Source organism: Sus scrofa, chromosome 13 (genome assembly GCF_000003025.6).
Source record: "Sus scrofa isolate TJ Tabasco breed Duroc chromosome 13, Sscrofa11.1, whole genome shotgun sequence".
NCBI classification, from domain to species: Eukaryota; Metazoa; Chordata; class Mammalia; order Artiodactyla; family Suidae; genus Sus; species Sus scrofa.
In genome coordinates this window covers 133,799,454-133,824,146 of record NC_010455.5, presented here as the reverse complement: position 1 = coordinate 133,824,146, position 24,693 = coordinate 133,799,454, and the positions used below count along the sequence as shown (strand labels likewise).

General features: G+C 40.4%; 1 protein-coding gene across 5 annotated transcripts in view; it reads right to left on the bottom strand.

The window, feature by feature from the left end:
- The window catches only part of PCYT1A (phosphate cytidylyltransferase 1, choline, alpha), a 56,668-nt gene that overhangs the window by 26,858 nt on the left and 5,117 nt on the right, over positions 1-24,693 (bottom strand). Inside the window, exons 1-2 of one of the 5 annotated variants that reach the window (XM_003132613.5) lie at positions 23,251-23,392; positions 5,260-5,386 (exon numbers count right to left, since the gene is read on the bottom strand). In XM_003132613.5, coding sequence (XP_003132661.1) covers positions 5,260-5,376 — 117 coding nt within the window. In that variant the 5' untranslated portion in view covers positions 5,377-5,386; positions 23,251-23,392. Of the gene's footprint in view, positions 1-5,259; positions 5,387-22,828; positions 23,200-23,250; positions 23,393-24,693 lie in introns of those variants that run through there. The other 4 variants (XM_021070164.1, XM_013982347.2, XM_005670120.3 and 1 more) reach the window with 4 other exon arrangements.

The following is a 24,693-nucleotide window of genomic DNA, read 5'->3' as shown; positions in this document are numbered from 1 at the left end:
TTTCATTATGCCAACAAAATCAACTAAATTGTATTAATCTAGAGGTTAGTGTCTAAGTGCTATAAAAAGTTTTTAAATCTATGCAAATTACAACTAATACTATTATAACTATAAATTAAAACTTATAATGATCATCGTGCCCCAAATTACAAGTGACCTTCTGAATGCAATATTGCTTCCATAAAAACTTTTTCATGGTTATGTTCACATATATTAACTCACTATTCCACAAAATTCTAGCGAAAGAGAAAAGATTCTGGTGTCCTTACTAATAGGAAAGTGGAGATAACTCAAATAATTTAACACCAGAACTTGATACTGGCTTTCCAGTATGTACTCTATTTCCAAGGATTTGTAAACATTTTTTAGCATAAATTTTCAGAATACCACAGGAAAACACTTCCCATTTACCCCAGCATTCTGCACAAATGGTAACATATCCTGCTGAGTTCCAAATTATTTCATAATGCCAGTGAAAAGGCTATAGAGTCAAAAGGAATACCATGTGAAGTAGGAAAGAAGGGATAAGGAACAGAGCAGAAAGCTTCTAACCGCTGGGGTCCTGTTAAAAAAAGAAAAGGAAAACAATAATTCTCCCTGACTTCTGCTGCCATTTCAAAGGATGTAAACAATGAACTGGTGCAGCTAACTACTATTTGGATGTCTCAGAGACTCTGCAAGTTGAACTTGTACTAAAGTCATTGCCTCCCTTCTAAAACAGCTCTTCCTCCTGTATTTCTTATCTGAGTGAGAAGCACCTCGTCTATACAAACTACCTGAGACTGAAACCTAGGAGTCATTTTTAACACCCCTTATCCTCTGCATCCTGATAATTTATAAGAATTGTCTATTTTACTTTTTTTTTTCCTTTTTAGGGCCATACCTGGGGCATGTGGAAGTTCCCAAGCTAGCGGTCAAAACTAGAGCTGCAACTGCTGGCCTACGCCACAGCCACAGCAACGCTGGATCCAGTTGCATCTGTGACCTATGCTGCAGGTTGCAGCAATGCCCGATCCTTAACTCACTGAGCCAGACCAGGGATCAAACCCTCATCCTCACAGAGACAATGAAATGGCCTTAACCCACTGAGCCACGATGGGAACTCCAAGATTCTTATTCTGAACTTTAAGCTCCAGTAATATTACTTGCAGCTTGCCAAACAAACTATTATTTCACACTTCTGAACTTGTACTCTCATCCATTTCCTGAATTCCTATTTATCCTTCAAAGTTCAACTCAGAAATAATCTCCTCAATGAAGCTTTTCCAAAACCACTGTCCCCACCCCTCAGTCAAGTTAACCTGTTGCTCCTCTAGAGGAATACTGTAACTTCCTTCTATTTGGCCCTTTTCATACATATCTTAATAATTTGTCTCTTTCCCCTATTTGTCTGTGAGTTTCTTAAGGGCAAGGCCATCTTTTCATCTTTGCATCCCAGTGCACAGCAAATGACAAACAGAGATTCTCAATAGATATGGTCTGAAATGAGATTGTAAGATCTATCTCCATGAGCAGAACTTTGGCCAATTTTCCCCAGAGTTTAGATACTTTGTGATTTATTTGTACATATGATGTACATTAGGACAGGTTGTCTTATTCTTTGTAAATATTTTTGATTCTTTTGATTTTTATCTTTAAAAATGTATTTCAGAAAATTCTTTATAGTTATAGACAAACTGGCCATAAAGTTATCCTTTAATTTTTTTCTCCTCAATTCTTTTCTCTCCCTCACACCCATTCTATACTGACCTATGAACTCAGCTACCAAATACTTGGTGATCCTTTCTATTCCTTTCCCTGCTTGCAGGGAAAGCACTTTTCTGAAGCTAGTGAGACCCGAGCTATAGAGTTCTACATTATGCTCACAACTCTGTTGTTTATCTTTATACTCTTAGTATCGACTGCCATGCTGGCACATTATAAGTATGTGACAAAATCTTTTTTGTTGTTAGTTTTGCCTTTTTAGGGCCACACCCGCGTATGGAAGTTCCCAAGCTAGAGATCAAATTGGAGCTGCAGCTGACAGCCTACACCACAGCCACAGCAATGCCCATCTGAGCCGTATCTGTGAACTACACCACAGCTCATGGCAATGGTGGATTCTTAACCCACTGAGTGGACCAGGGATTGAACCCATGTCCTCATGGATACCAGTTGGGTTCATTACTGCTGAGCCACAATGGGAACTCCAAGTATGTGATAAAATCTTGCTCTCTCAACCCAAATATCAAATAATGAATGGATAAATACAATGTGGTGTGTGGTATATGATGGAATGTTATTTGTCCATAGAAAGAAATGAAGTACTGAACATGATATGTTAATGAATCTTGAAAACATGCTCAGTTAAAGAAGCCAGCCAAAAAGATCATCTATTGTACACTGCCATTTGTACACAATGTCCAGAACAGCAAATCTATAGAGACAAAAGTAGATTAGTAATTTCTAAAGGTTGGGGAGTTGGGAGGAAATGGGGAGTGATTGCTAATGGGTGTGGTGCTTCTTCTGGGGGTGGTAAAAATATTCTAAAATTGGTTGTGGTTATGGTAGCACAACTTTGTGAATATATTAAAAACCATTGAATTGTACAGTTTAAACAAGTAGATTTATGATCTCAATAAAGCTATTACTGGAGTTCCGTCGTGGCTCAGTGGTTAACGAACCTGACTAGTATCCATGAGGATGGGATGCAGGTTTGATCCCTGGACTCGCTCAGTGGGTTAAGGATCCAGCGTTGCCATGAACTGTGATATAGGTCGCAGACATGACTCAGATCCTGTGTTGCTGTGGCTGTGGTGTAGGCTGGCAGCTACAGCTCCGATTAGACCCCTAGCCTGAGAACCTCCATATGCCGTTGGTGTGGCCCTAAAATGACAAAAGACAAAAAATAAAATAAAAGAAAATAAAGCTATTATTAAAAAAAAAAAAAAAAAAAGAAAGAAAAACAAAGGGAGTTCCTGTTGTGGCTCAGTGGTGACAGGCCTATATCCATCAGGATGTAGGTTCAATCCCTGCCCCTGCTCAGTGGGTTGGGGATCTGGCATTGCTGTGGGGCTGTGGTATAGGTCGCAGTTGAGGCTCAGATCCCGTGTTGCTGTGGCTGTGATGTAGGCTGGCAGCTGTAGCTCTGATTAGATCCCTGGCCTGGGAACTTCCATATGCTGAGGGTGTGGTCCTAAAAAGCAGGAAAAAAAAAAAAAAAAAGACAAAGAAAAAATCTTATTTGTTTTGCTACACAGTTGAAAGGGATTCTGAAATAGAAACCACATGTGTGCAATGGAGATGACAGACAAGTTTACTTAGCAGACACTCCTCATCAGAATCAGTCCGGCCTGCTGGGTGAGTGAACCATTAGCCCATGCTAAACAGCCAGTGTGTATGAGTGAAGAACGTGAAATGGGCAGTAAGTCACTTATCTGATTTGTGACATGAATATATGAAACAGAGTAATTTAAAGCACTGAGAGTCCTCAGATTCTAAGCATCAAGAAATTAAGTCATCTCAGAGTCCATTCCACTGAAACTGGCCTTCTTTGGGCTATTCCTGGCTGCTGTGATTGGCTGAGAGTATTACCTACTTGGTTATACTTGTTCCTGTTCCGAGAGAGATTACCGAATTGGTGCCCACCACCATCTCCTTAACCTGAATTCTCTAAGAAACATTCAGAAATTAACAATGTTTTGTTGACTGTGGAGTCATTTTCTGAGTTTACTTGCTGCAGTATAAAGAATGGTCCCTAAAACGTCTACATCTTATTCTCTAGAACCTGCAACTATGTTACCTTACATTGCAAAGGGGCTTTGCACATGTGATTAAAGGATTTTGAAATAGATTATCCTGGATTAGCCAAGGATGTCCAGTGTAATCACAAAGGTCTTTATAAGTGAACAAAGGAGGCAGGAGATTCAGAATCAGGAGATGTGATTGATGACAGAAGCAGCGGTCAGAGTGTTGTGACTGCTGGCTGGCCCATGAGCAAAGCAATATGGACAAATTCTAGAAGCTGAAAAACACAAGGAAACAATTTCTCCTCCAGCCATGCCAACGCTTTGATTTTAGCCTTCTGAGACCCATTTCAGACTTCTGACCTCCAGAACTGTAAGATAATGTATCTGTATTATTTTAGGTCACTAAATTTATAGTAGTTTGCTACAGCAGCAATAAGAAATGAATATACTTGTTCACCATCATCATCAATACCAGGCCTGAAGCATATGCCTCCTATTTGTGGAGTCGAGTTGCTTTTATAAAGTACTGGTTTGGAGCAACTGTTAATTGTGTCAGAAGAGAAATGTTTTTCCTTTTGGGCTATGACGCTTTAGAACTAACCAGTGGAAACTGCATTTTGATCAATGGTTAGTGGTTAATATAGGTACAGAAAATATAGAAACATAATTCTGTCATTGGTATTTTGAAACATGGATTTCATAACAATAGTGTATATCAATAATAACTCCAATTGTGCATAAATATTCTTTTTTTCTTTTTTGGCCACCCCACAGCACATGGAGTTCCCAGGCCAGCGATCAGATCTGAGTTGCAGGTGCAATCTAAGCCACAACTGTGGCAACACTGGATCCTTAACCCACTGTGCTAGGCCAGGGATTAAACCTGCGTCCCAGCATTCCCAAGATGCCACCAATCCTGTTGGGCCACAGCAGGAACCCCGTGTATAAATATTCTTTGACATGTTTTTAGGGGAAGCTTTAGGAAGGGTACCAGCTGAGACCAAATGAGCATTTTGGACTGCAGTCTTTTATCCAAAACTTAGTAGTTAGGAAATACAAAGATTAAAATCCCAGAGATAAAGGGACATAAGGCAAGCAATAACAGAAAAAAGTTTTCAACTAAAATATAACTAGTAATAGAGTAGAGGAGTGATAGGAGAGAAAAGACAGTAAGACACAGAAAACTAAAACACCATGGGATGACACCAAAATCAGATCACTGCCTAAAGCTGCAATTTCTCTATTTCATTAGTTTGGATTTAACCTTTAGCCTAATATATGTATAACCTCCAAATTTCCTTAACATTCTTTTTTCAATCCAATGTAATGCTCTTATAACTGAGCTGTGAATTATAAATCAGTAAGAAAGCGTAAGACTTCCAACGACTATTGGAAACTTATGATTCACGCTTACTATTGATTCTTTCCATTATTTAAAAGACTTGTAATGCTGATATCATCAGTGTTATATCAGTTTCTACCCTCCCTCTGCCAGTTTAAGTGTTCAGCAAAGAATCTCTTCCCAACTTACAACTGCACAGCGTGGTGTTTTTGAAGGAATTCCATCTTCCTCTGCTGCCCCATTGGGTCCAGGTGCCTCTTTCCTCCTCTTCCTTGTGTTGACTTTGGCTGAATTCTGTGCATCCATCTTCTTTTAACTGGTCATAGAAAGTAAAAAAGAATTTTTTTCTCATTGGGGTAGGAAAGTCCTGTTACCGTATTTCAGAGATGTTAATGTGGATGCACTCAGCATCAATTCCATAGCACACATTTCACAAGGATGAACCAATTAGATCTGGCAAAAACAACAAAGCTTCAGAAAACCCAGGCTCTAGCAGAAACACTGAACTGCCACAATTAATCACCTAACCTTGGAAATTATTCCCCAACCAATGCAGCCTGTATTCTAACTGCTAATTCCATACCTGACTGTATGCAAAAGACTGGAAGAACTTGGCTGAGAAAGTTAATTATACACACTTTCTCACTACCCTTACATAAATCCCTAGGACACCTAAAGGTTTGACAGGTACAAGGACATGTGAAAGGTATGTCTTTGATAGAGATGGAGAAAAGAGCCTTTAGAAAAAAAAAAAAAAAAAAGGACCATCAGGAATTCTTGGTTTAACAAAACATGGATTTCTTTTCTTTTCTTTTTCTTTCTTTTTTTTTTTTTTTTTTTTGTCTTTTTGCCTTTTCTAGGGCCGCTCCCGAGGCACATGGAGGTTCTCAGGCTAGGGATCTAATCAGAGCTGTAGCCACTGGCCTATGCCAGAGCCACAGCAATGTGGGATCCAAGCCCCATCTGCGACCCACACCACAGCTCACAGCAACGCTGGATCCTAACCCACTGAGCAAGGCTAAGGATCGAACCCACAACCTCATGGTTCCTATTCGGATTCATCAACCACTGCACCAAGACAGGAACTCCAAAACACGGATTTCTTAACTCTGTATGCTCTGTAGAATTCAGAGACCACTCCTCCATAGTTAGAACCACGAAAATTGCAGAGTAAGTGTACTGTATCTTTTAAATGTCTTTCCTCTTCCTTTTTCAATACTCATTTCCCCTTCCTCTTCCACAGTCTTAGCATCTTAAGCTTGTTCAGAGTCCCCAACTACTAACCACCAGGCTTCTCCTCCCCCACTTAAGGAAAACTTATCATTGTCTCATTTAGCAAAAGCTTCTAGCAACTATCACAGAAAAGTTCTGAATATTTGATGTTTCATGTTTAGATACTGGCTTTTGCTACACCTCCAATCCCCTGAAAAGATATGTGCATTTCCTAGGTAACATATTTTGCACAAATAAATTAATTTCTCAATAATGAGGAAATTTTAGGGATCAGCCAGAAATTGGAGATGACTGCCATCTCTGATCAAGATATGGTACAAAGGTGGAAAAAAAATCCTTAGTTCAGAGGCAGAAAACAAAACAGAATGAGGACTTTCTACTCTATCTCACAGCCTCTAATAAGCTCTCCCAGATAAGACATTCATCTAAATATTGCAACTGTGCCTTATTTTCCTTCCTCCAGCTAAATACCAAGTGGCAATGTTATAAGATCTGTAAGAAACCTGACCCATTTCTTACAGACTGAAGGTGCCACTCCATAAGACATGGCTAAGTATTAGGCTGATATTTTTTAAAATGTCAGTATAAAGTGAAAGAGGGAGTTCCCATTGTGGCTCAGCAGGTTAAGAACCTGAAGTAGTCTCCATGAGGGTCTGAGGTTGATCCCTGGCCTCACTCAGTGGATTAAGGATCCAGCATTGCCACAAGCTGTGGCATAGGTTGCAGATGTGGCTCAGATCCAGTATTGCTATAGCTGTGGCATAGGCCTGCAGCTGCAGCTCTGATTTGACCCCTAGCCCAGGAACTTCCGCAGCTATAGTCATAAAAAAGAAAAAAAAATTAATACAAACGCACATTAAAAAAAGTAAAGTGAAAGATGAACACCACCCAGAAACTTCCTTTCTTTACACATGCAATTAAAATTTAAATCTCCTTGGAATTTTCCTATGGCACAGCAGGTTAGGGATCCGGTGCTGCCACTGTAGCAGCTTGGGTCACTGCTGTAGCACAGGTTTGATCCCTGGCCTGGGAACTTCTGCATGCCACTGGAGTGGCCAAAAAAATAAATAACAAACCCATAGCCAATAAAATACTCAACAGGGAAAAGCTGAAAGCCTACCTGCTAAAATTTGAAACAAGACAAGGATGCCCACTCTCATCCCTTTCATTAAACACAGTGTTGGAGGTCCTAGCCACAGCAATCAGATAACAAAAATAAATAAAAGGTAACCAAATTGGAAGAGAAGTGGTAAACCTGCTATATAATACATATAGTATCATGTCATATGCAGGTGTTATAATACTATACATAGAAAACCCTAAGGATTCCACACAAAAACTACTGGAAGTGGAGTTCCCGTTGTGGCACAACAGAAACAAACCCAACTAGGAGTCATGAGGCTGTGGGTTCAATCCCTGGCCTCACTCAGTGGGTTAAAAGATCTGGCGTTACTGTGAGCTGTAGTGTAGGTCGCAGACATGGCTCAGGTCCTGTGTTGCTACAGCTGTGATGTAGGCCGGTAGCTGTAGATCCGATTCGACCCCTAGACTAGGAACCTCCATATGCCGCAGGTGTGGCCCTAAAACTACTGAAAGTGATCAACAGGAGTTCCCGTCGTGGCGCAGTGGTTAACGAATCCAACTAGGAACCATGAGGTTGCGGGTTCGGTCCCTGCCCTTGCTCAGTGGGTTAATGATCCGGCGTTGCCCTGAGCTGTGGTGTAGGTTGCAGACGTGGCTCGGATCCTGAGTTGCTGTGGCTCTGGCATAGGCTAGTGGCTACAGCTCCAATTCGACCCCTAGCCTGGGAACCTCCATATGCCGCGGGAGCGGCCCAAGAAATAGCAACAACAACAACAAAAGACAAAAAAAAAAAAAAAAAAGAAAGTGATCAACAAATTCTGCAAAGGAGCAAGATAGAAGATTAACGTTCAGGGAGTTCCCACTGTGGCAAAGTGGGTTAAGAATCTAACGCAGTGTCTAACATAGTGTCCTTGCTCACTAGGTTAAGGGTCCCGCGTCGCTAGAAGCTGCTGCATAGGTCGCAGATGAGGCTCAGATCTGGTGTTGCTGTGGCTGTGGTCTAGGCTGGCAGCTGCAGCTCCAATTTGACCCCTAGCCCAGGAACTTCCATATGCTGCAGGAGCGGCCATAAAAAAAAGAAAGAAAACTAAAAAAAAAAAAAGATTAACATTCAGAAATCGGTTGCATTTCTGTATACTAATGATGAAATACTGGAAAAGGAATATAAAAATACCTTTTAAAAATCACACCCCCCAAAACTAAACACCTAGGAATAAACCTGACCAAGGAGGTGAAAGACTTATATGCTGAAAACTATAAAACATTAATCAAGGAAATTAAAGAAGATTCAAAGAAATGGAAAGATATCCCATGCTGCTGGATTGGAAGAATTATTATTGCTAAAATGGCTGTACTACCCAAAAAAATCTACAGATTTAATTTGATCCTTATCAAATGCATCCATGATACTTTTTACAGAACTAGAACAGGTAATCCAAAATTTATATAGAAACATAAAAGATCCAGAATTGCCAAAGCAATCCTGAGGAACAAAAACCAAGCAGAAGGCATAAGTCCCAGACTTCAGACAATATTATAAAGCTACAGTAATCAAGACAGTGTGGCACCAGTACAAAAAAAACAGACATACAGATCAACGGAATAGAACAGAGAACCCAGAAATAAACCTAGACACCTATGGTCAATTAATCTTTGACATAGGAAGCAAGACCATAAAAAGAAACAGAATATGAAGGGAAAAGATAGTCTCTTCAGCAAGTGATGCTGGGAAAACCTGGTCAGTTGCATATAAATCAATGAAACTAGAATATACCCCAAAATAAAATGAAAATGGCTTAAAGGCTTAAACATAAGACATGACACCATAAAACTCCTAGAAGAGAACATAAATAAAACATTCTCTGACATCAACTGTACAAATGTTTTCTTAGGTCAGTCTCCCAAGGAAATAGAAATAAAAACAAAAACAAACAAATGGGACCTAACCAAACTTACAAGCTTTTTGCAGAGCTATGGAAAAAATAAAAAAATGAAAAGACAACCTACAGAAAGGGAAAAAAAAGTTGCAAATGATACAACTGGCAAGGGCTTAATCTCTAAAATATACAAACAACTCAATAAGAAAAAAGCAACCCAATTGAAAAATGGGCAGAAGACCTAATTAAACATTTCTCCAAAGAAGATATATGGATGGCCAGGAGGCACATCACTGATTATTAGAGAAATGCAAATCAAAAATACGAGGTACCACCTCTCATGAGTCAAAACCTCCATCATTAATAAGCCTACAAATAATAAATGCTGGAGAGGGTGTGGAGAAAAGGGAACCCTCCTACACTGTTGGTGGGAAGGTGAATTGGTACAACAACTATGGAAAACAGTATGGAGTTTTCTCAGAGAAGTAAATATAAAAATGCCATATGATCCAGCAATTCCACTCCTAGGCATATATCCAGACAAAACTATAATGCAAAAAGATACATGCACCTATATGTTCATAGCAGCACTATTCACAATAGCCAAGACATGGAAACAACCTAAATGTCCATCCACAGATGAATAGATTAAGAAGATGTAGTACATAAGTACAAATGGAATTCTACTCAGCCATAAAAAGAATGAAATAATGCCATCTGCAGCAACATGGATGCAGTTAAGACATTCTCATACTAAGTGAAGTCAGAGAGAAAAACACAAATACCATATGATATCACTTATATGTGGAATCTAAAATATGGCACAAATGAACCTATCTACGAAACAGAAACAGACTCACAGACATAGAGAACAGACTTGTAGTTGCCAAGGAAGAGAGAGGAAGGAATGGGATAGACTGAGAGTTTGGGACTAGCAGTCGCAAACTATTGTATTTAAAATGGATAAGCAATGAGGTCCCGCTCTATAGCACAGAGAACTATATCTAGTCTTGTGGGTTAGACCATGATGGAAGACAACACAAGAAAGGGAATGTATATATAGGTGTGACTGGGTCACTTTGCTGTATAGCAGAAATTGGCACAACATTGTGAATCAACTATTCTTTAATAAAAATATTAAAATCAAAAAATTAAAATGTCCTTTCATTGCAAATTAAAATAAAATGGAAGGAGGGACTATATAGTAAGTTTTCTGAGTGATGCTAAGAGCTTTACTTTGCTATTGTTATTAACTATTCTTTCAGGAGTTCCCCTCGTAGCTCAGCAGAAATGAATGTGACTAGTATCCATGAGGATGCAGGTTCAATCCCTGGCCTTGCTCAGTGGGTTGAGGATCCGGTGCTGCAGTGAGCTATAGTGTGGGTCACAGACACAGCTCAGATCCCGCATTGCAGAGGCTGTGGCGAAGGCCAGCAGCTGTAGCTCCTATTGGACCCCTAGCCAGGGAACCTCCATATGCCTCGAGGGCTGCCCTAAAAAGACAAAAAAAATTATTATTTCAAAATATCCATGTCAAATTTACTACTCCCATCTAACTGATCAGAGAGGTCTGCTAAAAATGCCCAATCAGTTCATTCAGTGGCTGTTTCTGATTTGCATACAAAAGGACTTTGCTGCAAGTATCTGTTAAATTTATTACAAAGAATATATATACATATATATATATATATATACTTTTTTTTTTTTTTTTTGCCTTTTTAGGGCTGCACCCGTGGCATATGGAGGTTCTGAGGCTAGGGGTCGAATCAGAGCTGTAGCTGCTGGTCTATGCCACAGCAACAGTGACGCCGGAGCCTTAACCCACTGAGCAATGCCAGGGACCGAACCCACAACCTCATGGTTCCTAGTTGGATTTGTTTCCACTGCACCACATGGGAACTCATATTACAAGAAATACAATCAGCAATCTGGTGTCAGGTAGCCCAAGGTCAGGTAGTCAATAATATTGAGTACTTATTACATACAAGATATTATAATTTCTAAAATAAAAAGCTAATTTCTCAGGAAATCCTGAGAAATTTCCTTCAATCAAGGTGAGGAAACAACATGTTTACGATATAAAATGTTCCTTAGGGAGTTCCCGTCATGGCACAGTGGTTAATGAATCCCACTAGAAACCATGAGGTTGCGGGTTCGCTCCCTGCCCTTGCTCAGTGGGTTAATGATCCGGCATTGCCGTGAGCTGTGGTGTAGGTTGCAGACGCGGCTCAGATCCCGCGTTGCTATGGCTCTGGCGTCGGCCGGTAGTGGCTACAGCTCCGATTGGACCCCTAGCCTGGGAACCTCCATATGCCTCGGGAACAGCCCTAGAAAAGGCAAAAAGACAAAAAAATAAAATAAAATAAAATGTTCCTTAGGATCCTAAAACTACTGGGGGAAAGTTCATTTAGGAACAGGATATTTACACAATTTTAAAGTATCTCTCCACCTATGACTTATTAATTACAAGTGAAAAAAACTCTTAGCTAAGTGATAAAGTTAATTAACATCATCCAATAATGTCTCCTGATGTGAGCACTGAGGACCCAGTATCTGCCTGCATGGCACAATGCAAAACCTGTATGGATGTATGAGGAACAATGAGACAAACCTCAACTACAGGACGTTCTACAAAACAAGAGGCCTATATTCTTCAAAAAAAATGCCAATCATGAAAAACAATGAAAGGCTGAGGGACTGTTCCAGGTATAAAGAAACCAAAGAAATGACAACTAAATGTAATGCATAATTCTAGACTGGGAGAGAAATTGTTGTAAGGGAGAAATTGTTATAAAGGATAGTTATTAGGACAATTGGTAAAATTCAAATATGGATGTGTATCAGATAATATCAGATAAATATGCATCAATGTTAAAATAAACTTCCTGAAGTTGATAATTATACTGCTATGTAAAAGACTATCCTTGCTTTTATTTATTTATTTATTTATTTATTTTTGTCTTTTGTCCTTTTAGGGCCGCACCCAAGGCACGTGGAGGTTCCCAGGATAGGGGTCTAATCAGAGCTACAGCTGCCAGCCTACACCACAGCCACACAGCAACGCCAGATCTGAGCCACATCTGCAACCCACACCACGGCTCATGGCAACGCTGGATCCTTAACCCACTGAGCAAGGCCAGGGATCGAACCTGAAACCTCATGGTTCCTGGTCAGATTTGTTTCTACTGCATCACGATGGAAACTCCCTGTCCTTGTTTTTAAGAGAAAAATGTTGAAGTATCTAAGGATAAAGGCTTATGATCTCTGAAACTTACCCTCAGGGAAAAAAAATGTGTATATTATATTACATATACAAATTCCTGCTGTGGCACAATGGGATCTGTGGCCATCTCTGCAGCGGCAAGACACAGGTTCAATCCCAGGCCCACCACAGTAGGTTAAGGGATCTAGCATTGCCCTCCTGTAGCTCTGACCTGATCTCTGGCCCAGGAACTCTATATGCCACAGGGCACCCCCCCAAAAAAAAAGGTAAGCAGGAGTTCCTGTTATGGCACAGTGGAAATGAACCCAACTAGCATCCATGAAGACTCGGGTTCGAACCTTGGCTTTGCTTAGCGGGTCAAGGATTTGGCATTGCCATGAGCTGCGGTATAGGTCACAGATGCAGCTCAGATCTGGTGTTGTTCAGATCTGGCAGGCTGGCAGCTGTAACTCCAATTTGACCCCTAGCCTGGGAACTTCCACATGCCTCAGATGCAGCCCTTGAAAAAGAAAAAAGAAAAAAAAAAAAAAAAAGATAAAGTAAATACAGCAATATGTCATCAACATATGAAGCTACATGAGGGCATAAAGGAGTTCACTGTAATATTCTTGCAACTTTTCTAAAGGCTTTACTTTTTTTTTTCAAAGTTAAAAGTTTAATTTAAAAAATTCTCAGTAACTGTTTTCTACACAGATAGGCCTTCATCTAAGGCTATCTTTTGGGGGCTCAAGAAATAGATTCTCTCTTCTTCCTAACTCTCTGAATCCCTACAGATGATACATATACTCCAAGAAGTATGTTTTAGTGATCTAAATGTCTTGCAAGGAAGTAACATAACAACAACACTCATAATAATGGTTATCATTTTTTTTTCCAGTATTTACCAGTACCAGACACTGTGCTAGGCACTTTATTCAATCATTCTCATTTAACCCACATAACCTGAAGCACGTATTTTCAGTCCCAATTTACAAGTAAGAAAACGAAGGATCAGGGAGGGTAAGCAGCCTTTCAAGAGATCCTGGGAGAGCCAGGAATTAAATCTAGACTTGTCTAATTCCAAAGCTCTTACCACTATATTCTGCTGCCTCCCAGAAATCCACAAACTTTTTAAGGAAGCTGTCTCAATATTAATGCTGCTTCCTTCAGTCAAGAATATTCTTTCGGGAATTTCCGTCATGGCAGAGCAGAAACAAATCTGACCAGTAACCATGAGGGCACAGGTTCAATCCCTGGCCTCTCTCAGTAGGTTAAGGATCGGGCATTGCCATGAGTTGTGGTATAGGTTGAAGATACCGATCGGATCTGGTGTTGCTGTGACTGTGGTGTAGGCCAGTAACTACAGTGCCAATTCAACCCATAGCCTGGGAACCTCCATACGCTGTGGGTGCAGCCCTAAAAAGACCAAAAAAATATATATATATATATTCTTTCTACAGCATGGGTTAAGTTTTTGCAAACTTAAGTGGGACCAGTATAACTGAACAATGGGATATAAGGCCACAATCATTTAAAAGTAAACAATGTCCCAGGACCAATCAAATAGAACTGATGTGGCTACAGGTCTAATGCGGAAGCTGCCTGATTTGTCAGGTGTATAGGTCTTTCCTACTGGATAGTTTTGCTAGGATGTTGTGATAAACTTTCAACTTAAGCAATAAAGAATTCTTTAAATTTCTGCTCCTTCCTCTTCTGACATTTACAAATAGTTGGAGCTTAATGGGACACAGGTATGCTATAATGTTTTCACAGCTTTATTGAATGAAGCATAACTGACATACGATAAATTACATATTTTAAAGTATATAATTTAATGAGTTTTAACATATTTATATACCTGTAAAATAATCAAAATTAATATAATAAACATATCTCTCACTCTCAAGTTTCCTTATATATGCCACTAGGTAATCAATCTTTCCCTCCCTACTCTGACTTTGCTTTGGCTTTTTGTTTTGTTTACATTGTGATAAAATACTTGTAATATAAATTCTGCTTTGCTTTTTAACTGCTTACTTCCTGGAGTACTGAACCATCTTGCATGATTCAATTAACCAGCCAAACACATGGTAAATATCATCATACTAGAAAGAAGCAGGGAGTTCCCGTCATGGCTCAGCAGAAAGGAATCTGACTGGTATCCATGAGAACAAAGGTTCGATCCTTGGCCTTGCTTAGTGGGTTAAGGATCCAGTGTTGCTGTGAGCTGTGGTGTAGGTCACAGACATGGCTCAGATCCCTTGTTGCTGTGGCTATGGTGTAGGCCATTGGTGTAGGCCACCAGCTAGAGCTCCAATTCAACCCCTAGCCTGGGAACTTCCATATGCCACTTGTGCAGTCCTAAAAAAATAAAAAAGAAAGAAGAAAGAAAAGAAAGAAGCAAAGGTATTAAATGCTGCCAATGTGGTGTTAAAGTTATTCTAAAGCCAAACTGATACCTGGAGTCACTGGATATTGTGACATTGGATCTATCCCACTAGATTAAAAAATCATACAAAAATATAAAATATCACAATGAGGACTTGAGGCAAGAGAAAGATGTCCAACTAGCTATTTAAAGCTAAAGTAAAATTCACAAAGAATCCAGTCAACCATTATTATTATTATTATTATTATTATTATTAACCTGTTACAAAGCGCTTTGGTAAACAATAATAATATTAATATATTTTACCTGTATTTCAGTTGAGAACATACATTCTTCAACAAAATCTCTCCATCTGCCTTATATAAACACCTCTGATCAAATGTCTAAGGCACTCTTTCTCAATATTTTTTAATCCATACTCCATTTTGAAAAATGTAAAAATCTTTAACCTCATTCCATTAGCATACTATAGTGATTAAAAAGAAGTCATGCCCTAAAATCATATTACTTAAGTATGAATCCCATTTCTACCACTTACTAGCCATGAAAATTTGGACAAATCTCTTTTAGTTTTAGTCTCATCATCTAAAAAATGAGTTTCAAATGGAATAATCCATGTAAAGCCTTACCTCCATGTTTGGCACACAGTAAGTGCTTGTAAACATTAGCTACTCTTACCATTTCATAGTAGTAGAATTGCCATCATCTGCCTTAAACTCTATCTTCTGTGTATTCTCTATATCCAAAAAGATTTTGTCAAGTTACTATCATAAAAAGGATACTTTTGGAATTCCCATTGTGGCTCGGCAGATTAACAATCTGGATAGTATCCATGAGGATTCAGGTTCGATCCCTAGCCTTGCTCGGTGGGTTAAGGATCTGGCGTTGCCGTGAGCTGTGGTGTAGGTCGCAGACTTGGCTCGGATCCTGCGTAGCTATGGCTGTGGTGTAGGCCGGTGGCTGCAGCTCCAATTCGACCCCTAGCTTGGGAACCTCCATATGCCACAGAAGCGGCCCTAGAAAAGGCAAAAAGACAATAAATAAATAAATAAATAAATAAGAACGTCTCCTACAGAAGCAGTTTTAGAAACTCCCATTCAACCCCCTCTATTCTACTTCTCTACTGCTGGTAGATTTAGTAAGCAACCCAGGATAAAAGTGGAGGTAGACTCTGCTTCCTAAACCATGCAACAACCTAAATAGTGGAAGTTGCAACGACATATACTCTTTTTTTAAGTTTCAAAAATTTAATTCAAATTTGACTGAGTACTACAAGGAAACATCTATAAAGAGGAGACATGAATTTTTCCTTTACATTCTATTCCTGCTTCTCCCATCTCTGGGCCTACAGTAAAGCTCTATGCTCAGTAATTTTCTACTAGCATACCAACGGCTAGTTCCAAAACTGAGTGAGCAAGCACACTTCATATTTGAGATCTTTACATCCTTCTACCATTGTGGAGCTCAATCAAATAGTACTCTAAGAGACAAGCTCTGTGAACTCTTGGGTTAAAGTGCAGCAAATACTCTTGGCATTAATCATGTCATTTGCTGACATTCAGGCCTTTCCATAGGTAACAGTGCAGCCACATCACCCCTAGTGTAAAAATCTTTGAAGCCTGAGGGAAGGTAGGTCTAATTTATAGTGGGGAGGAAGGACTGGATTCAAGGACCAGCAGAACCCCTAGAGCAGGAGTGAGTAAACTACAGCCCACAGGCCCAAATGGCCCACTGCCTGTTTTTATAATTAAAGTTTTACTGGAACACAGCCACGCTCATTCACTGATGTATTGTCTGTGGCAGCTTTTGTGCTACAACTATTGAGTTGAGTAGATGCAACAGACTTGTATGACTTGCAAAGCCTAATATTTACTCTCTGGCCCTTTACCTAAAAAAATTGCCGACTCTATTCTAGATGAAAACAGGATCAGTTTTACCAAATATCTGGTGGTGAATTCTACCTACATTACGCAAGCAGTTCTAAAGTGAAGTGCTAGGAATAGAACGATTTCAAGAAACTGTACAGTAACTCTCTAATACAGGATGACTGCAGCTTATGTCACTAACCTGCATATATCATCATCATACAGAATAAGCCAAAACAATGCCTGATATGGGAAGTTCTAAATGTAAAGGTGACTTCACAACATGACCTGCACTGACAGATTAACTTTAAACCATAGCTCAATGTTACTCCTCAATATTTAAGACCAGTAAATTGCCACATCTAACATTAGCTTTGAACTCGATCTCTTCCTTCTAATTTCTTCAGAGAAACCTTCATTCAATAAACATTGAAAAAATAAATAAACACTGAGTGTATACTGACTCTATGCCAGGCCCTGGTTTATTCCTGGACCAAAATAAAACTTTTACTTGGCCCTGACCACACCATAGAATATTTCAGGAAAAAATTATCCTAAAAAGTACAACTATTACACTTGTAATAGTTACTGCAGTTAAATGCTTTTGCTCTGCCACTATTATCCTAGAAGATTCAGTAGATAAACCTGCGTTTAGATTTTGCACTTCCTAGAGTGGGTTATGGAACTTATATTTCTAAAGCAGGGTCTGTAATAGTTTCAGGGAGTCTGGGATTTGGACAAAAAAAAATATATCTTTAATTTCACTAGCCTCTGGCAAATTCACCATTCCTTCAATTATGAACATAAGCCACAACAGTAATACTAGACTTAGTAGTATAGACTTTGTCCCCAAAAGAAATTGTAGATATTTTCATATATTATATTTGATACAAATATCTTAAAATATTGCTTAAACACATGATCTTTTTTTTTTTTTTTTTTTTTTGTCTTTTTGCTATTTCTTTGGGCCGCTCCCACGGCATATGGAGGTTCCCAGGCTAGGGGTCGAATCGGAGCTGTAGCCACCGGCCTACGCCAGAGCCACAGCAACTCGGGATCCGAGCCGCGTCTGCAACCTACACCACAGCTCACGGCAACGCCGGATCCTTAACCCACTGAGCAAGGGCAGGGATCGAACCCGCAACCTCATGGTTCCTAGTCGGATTCGTTAACCACTGTGCCACGACGGGAACTCCACATGATCATTTTTAAATCATCATAGTTACAAGACCCAAGGCCCACTGATAGACTGTAAACATTATTATGTTAATAAAAACCACATGTGTTATACCAAGCATTTTAAAAATATTCTGATAACTACATTTCAACATAATTTGTTTCCTTTATAATTCTATATATATTTTTTTGCATATAAAAACATTATTCCAGGAGTTCCCATTGTGGCTCACTGGTTAAGGAATCCGACTAGGAACCATGAGGTTGCATGTTCGATCCCTGGCCTTGCTCAGTGGGTTAAGGATCTGGCATTGCCGTGAGCTGTGGTGTAGGTCACAGATGCGGCTCGAATCCCAAGTTGCTGTGGCTGTGATGTAGGCCGGCGGCTACAGCTCCGATTGGACCCCTAGTCTAGGAACCTCCATATGCCGAGGGAGTGGCCCTAGAAAAGGCAAAAAGACAAAATAAAAATAAAAATAAATAAAAACATTATTCTAAAAGAGGAGTCCACAAGGTTTCACTGTACTGACAAAGGGGTAAGACTTCTGCTCTAGGGCCAAAAATTAAGCATACAAACATAATCACATCTGAGGTAAATCTCTGTAGATTTGAAAAAACACTGTTTTTCTCTTAAGTGCCATTCAGTCATTTTGTTCTCTAACACAGAGCCAAAACCATAAGTCACTATTTTTAGCAGCCCTCACTTCAAACTGGTTTGCAAATAGTTGTGAATGTGATGTAACAACCTAGCAGATCCATGGGTTCCCCTGGCTTATTGGCAGTCATTCTAGTTCAAACATGGAAATCTTCAAACTAACATTACTGTCAACAAGAGAGTTACTCAAAGAAAGGGAGAAAAAAAGACAAAAAAAAAAAAAAAAACCAACCATGAAACCCTGCTACTAATCTGGTTTGCAAACAGTAAAATACAGGCGATTCAGTTATTTATATTAATAAGATAATGTATGTAAACAAACTTAACACACTACCAAATATAAACTACAGACTCATGCTTTTATTTTTTTTCTTATATATTAATAAGACAATGTATGTAAACAAACTTAACACGCTACCAAAAATATACTACAGACTCATGCTTTTATTTTTTTTTTTTCTTCTTCTGGAAATGTGCCCTGGCATACATTGCAAAACAGAGTATGAAAGAATGTATATCCCCTGAATTTACCGACTGAATTATAGAGGAAGGGAGTTAACATTTAAAGTATTGTTAATTTAAATCATTCATAAACAATTAACAATCATTCATAACAATTATGAATAAACAATTAACAAAATAAGTCATTCATAAACAATTAACAAAACAAATCACACTTCAAACATGTGTTCAGGTACTTATCTGAAATATTGCGAAAGGAGTTTAGGACTGGAAATAGAAAAGTTTAAGCTGAGGAAAGAGAAAGGGCTAGAAGTTACCCTTTGGGCACAGAAGCAGGAGGTTTGAGCCTAAAGCCCTGAACTCACCCTCTCCTTCCTAAGCATCGTTTTCTAATGTGACTTACGTAGTGATAACATAAATAAAAGCTGTAGAAGCAGCCACAATCTTGAGCAAAAAGCCACTCTCATAGCCCAGTGAAGATTGGGAAGAACTCTGACTTCAGGGCTTCTCTAACTGAAAAAATTCCTCAAAACTCATGACTTTTAGAAAAATGTATTCTTTCCAATCTATTTTAGGGTTACACAAACATTAGTTTAAGAAAGACTTATTTCTGGAGTTCCCGTCGTGGCGCAGTGGTTAACGAATCCGACTAGGAACCATGAGGTTGCGGGTTCGATCCCTGCCCTTGCTCAGTGGGTTAAGGATCCGGCGTTGCCATGAGCTGTGGTGTAGGTTGCAGACGTGGCTCGGATCCCGAGTTGCTGTGGCTCTGGCGTAGGCCGGTGGCTACAGCTCCGATTCGACCCCTAGCCTGGGAACCTCCATATGCCGCGGGAGCAGCCCAAGAAATAGCAACAATAACAACAACAACAACAAAAAAGACAAAAAGACAAAAAAAAAAAAAAAAAAAAAAAAAAAGACTTATTTCTGGAGTTCGCTGATAGCTCAGTGGGTTAAGGATCTCTCGTTGTCCCTACTGTGGCTCATGTGTGATCCCTGGCCTGGAAACTTCTGCATGTCGCAGGTGCGGACAAAAGGAAATAAAAGAGAGACCTATTTCTGTTTGATTCAGTAGGGGGAATTATCTCTATTAGAAAAGCCAGAAGAGCTGGTTTCAGATCAGATTTATGCAAATACTTAGAAAGAAAAGCATAAGAAATTACAATTGTTACTAGATATCCTGTCCTTATCTAGCATTAATAACAATGGCAAATTATTATGTTTGCTCTTTCTATGAATATTTCATAAATTAATCCTCATCAGAGTTTATAACATGAAGAGGCTATTCAGCTCCCAAGGGGAAACATGTCTAACCTGGAGGTTAGTCAGCTCTGTAGGAAAAATCATGAATGAGGTCAGGTGGTTTATAAAATTCATGAGACAATACGCTAAATTTGGTGAGTATAAGGGCTATTTAACCAGATGAACAGTTATCTCTGCCATAGTTAGAAGATCTAAAGCAAGAGAAAGCAATCATTCTCCCCATAGTCACAGAGTGAGTCAGTGTTAACATCAGATAAAGTAACTTGGGACTTCTGAATCCAAGGCTCTTTCTGACTAGATCATTCTCCTTAAGGGATCAGATATCTAAAGAGGAGGTCCCCATAAAATAAAACCTCACTTGTTTATGGGAGGAGAAATCATAGGCTAAGGAAAGAATAAAGTTCATTCTTTTCAATCAGGCCATTATGCTGGTTTTCAAAGGGAATTTACAAAGGAGGGTATGTCAAAAAGAATCATTTCATTCAGCAAACACAAATGACCCCAGAGGCAGTGCTGCAGTCCCCAAGGCTAAATGTCTTTCCTTTCTGTGGTGAGTTACCTCGGAGCATTATATTCTGTCCTAGAAACAGATTCTTGAGTAGTTCCTTCTAGTTATGTAGAATGTGAGCCAAGTGAACATCTAATGTTCTAGAAAAAGGTGAAACTAGCCATTTTCAGCTACACAAAGGATATCCCTCACCATTCTCAACTCAACATTTGAGAATCTTTTTGAATTCTCTTCTCCTCTCACAAAGTGTACATGTGTGTAGAGGGTGGGGATAACTATTAGTTTATAAAGTGTCTGATAAGTTAATATTGCCTCAAGTGTCTTCTAGTACATATATATTTTAAAATATTAGGTGACAACAATCAGTAAGTAGCACCTTCTGCAAAGGGCTATAAGAGGAGGAAGTAGTGAAATTCACTTTCATTGATTTCATCTGCATCACTATCAGTCCTCATGAAAGGGAATCAGTAGGAAATAAAACCAGCAACAAAAATATCACTTGAATTATCTATAGCATGGTATCATTCCCAGTACTTCAGTTTTGGCCTCCAGGGCACAAATCATTGAGCCAGATATCTAAATACATTAAAAACTCTCTGTGGCATTCTAGTCACCACTGTTGACCTTCCCAGGTCATCCTTTCCTCCCCGTGAAGATCATCTGTTAACCACTAATTACGGCACCCTATTCCATTCTCAACTAATATCTTTTTACTAGCAATTCTCTGTACTTGCAGAATCACTAAATATCAAAACTGAAAATGACCCTGAAGGTCATATCTCCTTACTTACTCCCACTTGATTCTGGGCAGAATCTTTTCTGTCTCTATCTTCCGTTCCTTCTCTAAGCCTTATTCCTACACTCCTCAAATCTTCCCCCTTCCTCAATGTCTATTCCTAGCAGTTTTTCCTGTCACAAATCCTATATTATCACTGCCTTTATAAATATCACTGTTGCTATTTCAATATGTATGTTAGTTCTCCCAACTGAGAACCTGAGTTTCAGCCCTCAACCATAACTAGTCCCCTCAATTTTATTGGGAAGCCTTATCCAGTTAAGTCAATCTGATAGAGCCTGTTCCCAATTGCATCTTTGTACTTCCAAACAATCCTCTAATCATAGAATCGTGGCATTTTTTTTGGCCACGCCCAGCAGCACTCCAAAGTTCTGAGACCAGAGATCAAACCCAGTCACAGATGCCACAACAGTGATAACACCGGATCCTTAATCCACTGAGGCACCAGGAAACTCCAGAATCAAGGCATTTTATTTTATTATTATTTTTCCTTTTTAGGGCTGTACCCACGGCATATGGAAATTCCCAGGCTAGGGGTCGAATCGGAGCTGCAGATGCTGGCATGCGCCACAGCCACAGCAACACCAGATCCCATTGGCATTTTCGACCTATACCACAGCTCAGGGCAACACCAGATCCTTAATCCACCGAGCTACGCCAGGGATGGAACTCGCATCCTCATGGACACTAGTCAGGTTCATTACTGCGAAGCCACAACAGGAACTCCCCAGAATTATCGCATTTTACACCAGAGAGAAAACTCAGGAATAATCTGGTCCCATGGTTTTCTACTTTTTTTTTAACCACATTTTTAAGATACCTGAAATCCATTTTACATCATACTCTCATACACATATAACTAGAACAAGTTTCATGAAACAACATTTACCCTATGTGAACACACTAAAAATTTCTAGTCTATTCCATTTTTTTAAATTTTAAGTGCCATCCACTAAATGGATTTCACAACCCAATAATAGGATGGAACCCAGAGTTTAAGAAATAATCTAGTCCAAATTTCTCATTCACAAAAGAAACTAGCTCAGTGGTGAGGTAAGCTTCCCAGGCACCAGAAGTTTGTCCATAAAATTAAACTCTGATCTGTCTAGTGAACCCTAGACCAGTGTTCTTCCCACTAAAGACCTTCTCCACCCAGTAGCCACACCCGATACCCAAACACAACCCTACAGTACCCTGTCCAGTCACTGATCCCACACTCTTTTTCTCCAAGTCAGCCCCTCAAAGTTACCGTTTGTTGGTCAGAGTACCCCCGCAGCCGCTGCTTCATGTTCCCTTAGGTCAGAGTTCCCTCATAGTTACTGTCCATCGATCGGTCTCCTCTGAGTCGTTGGTCCTTGGTTACAGTCCCCTGCAGTCACTGCTTCATACTTCCTCGGTCATAGTCCCCTCACAGCCGCTGCCTCGTGTTCTCCGAGGTCAGAGTCCCTTCGCACTCACGCTCCTGGTCTGCAGACCCGTCGCAAGCAGCTACGTCTCGGTCACAGTCCCCTCGTTGTCACTGCCCCCTGGGTCACAGTAGCCCCTCAGCCCCTGCCTCACACTCCCCTCGCTATCAGACCTACTCTTATTTCAGTCATTCTCCCGGCGGCCCCAGCGCTAGTTTCTCCTCTCAAGCCGAGGCGCAAGGATATGCACACACAGGGTCCTTACCTGCAGCTCACGCACCCCCGGCCCGGGTCCCGTCGGATTTCTCCAGGGCGCCGCGTCACGGACAAGGGAAGTGGAGGAGGGTGCAGGGAGACGCCCGGGAAAGGCAGCTGACGGAAGCTCGGGCCGGAAGTCCCGCCTACTGCCCTCCCACTTGTCACTCCGACCACGACTTCTCCCCGAAACCACGACCCTTGGCACAGTAGTTCCGCCTCCATAGAGGCCCCCGGGGCTGCGTGACCGAGCCGAATCACCACCAGCGACAGAAAATAAAATGGCAAAGGGTCAGTATCCTGTAATGAGATAATGCATGTGACTTGTCACGCGTGCTCCCTAGCAGTCGGTCAAGGAGCGTTAACTCAATGTCTCCCCTTTTGCCCAACTCCGGCTTCGGACCCTCCCAGGAGGTTCTGTCCGTCTTGATTCTTCCCGCTCTATGACAGCGCCTGGCGCGGTGCCATGCACTCGTATCAGCACATTCATATTGCCGATGGCTTGACGCCTTCTACCCAAGTCACCCTCTTCTCCATGTTCTGGTGATTGCTGCACACAGCGCCAACTTTTCCCTACGTGGTAAAGAGAATTCAGGTCTGCCAACAAAGTCCTGTGGAAACCTGTAGCTGGCTCAAATCCCTCTTTCCTCCTGTTATTTCTAACCCGGTTGGCTCACCAGAAAAGGATCCCTAGGAGTCAACTGGGGGCCAGTAAAGCAGGAACGAATTCAAGGTAGGCCACTGGTAGGAAATCACATGGCAGGGTGTCTGGTGAAGAGAAACGTTTTCCTTTGCTAGAATGAACCTTTAGATGGGTCCCTGTTGATTCTAGGCAAGTAAATACCCAATGTTACGGAAGAGGTATGTAAAAGAACTTTTTAATGTATTTACTTCTTATTCTTGTCTACATGCTTGATTTTAAAGCGGCTAAGAAGGAATTTCCACTGGGGCTCAGTGGGTTACCCAATTTGTCTCTGTGAGGATGTGGGTTTGATCCCAGGCCTCCCTCAGTGGGTTACAGATCCTACATCGCTGCAAGCTTCGGAGTAGGTTGCAGATGCTCCTGGGATCCCATGTTGCTATCCCGGGCCTCAGCTGCAGCTCCTATCTGATCCCTGACTGGGAATTTACAAATGCCACAGGTGCAGCAGTGAAAAAGAAAAAAAGAAAAAAAAAAAAGTAACTGAGAAGAAAGAGGGTGGGTACCTTAAGCATCCGCTGAGGAGTCTCCAGGGAGAAAAGGATTTAAATTGTGACCCTTCAAATAGTTATTTGAACACAGCCGATAGATTAAGGTGTTCCAAACAAGGACAGCTAGCTGAAGAGGACACCAGGGACTCTCAGGGGAACATTACTACAAAGATATTGAAAGTTGGGATAGTAACCAACATAATCTCGAAGCATCTTAGGGAAAGCTAATTTAATACACAGCTTATAGTTTCAGACCCTGACA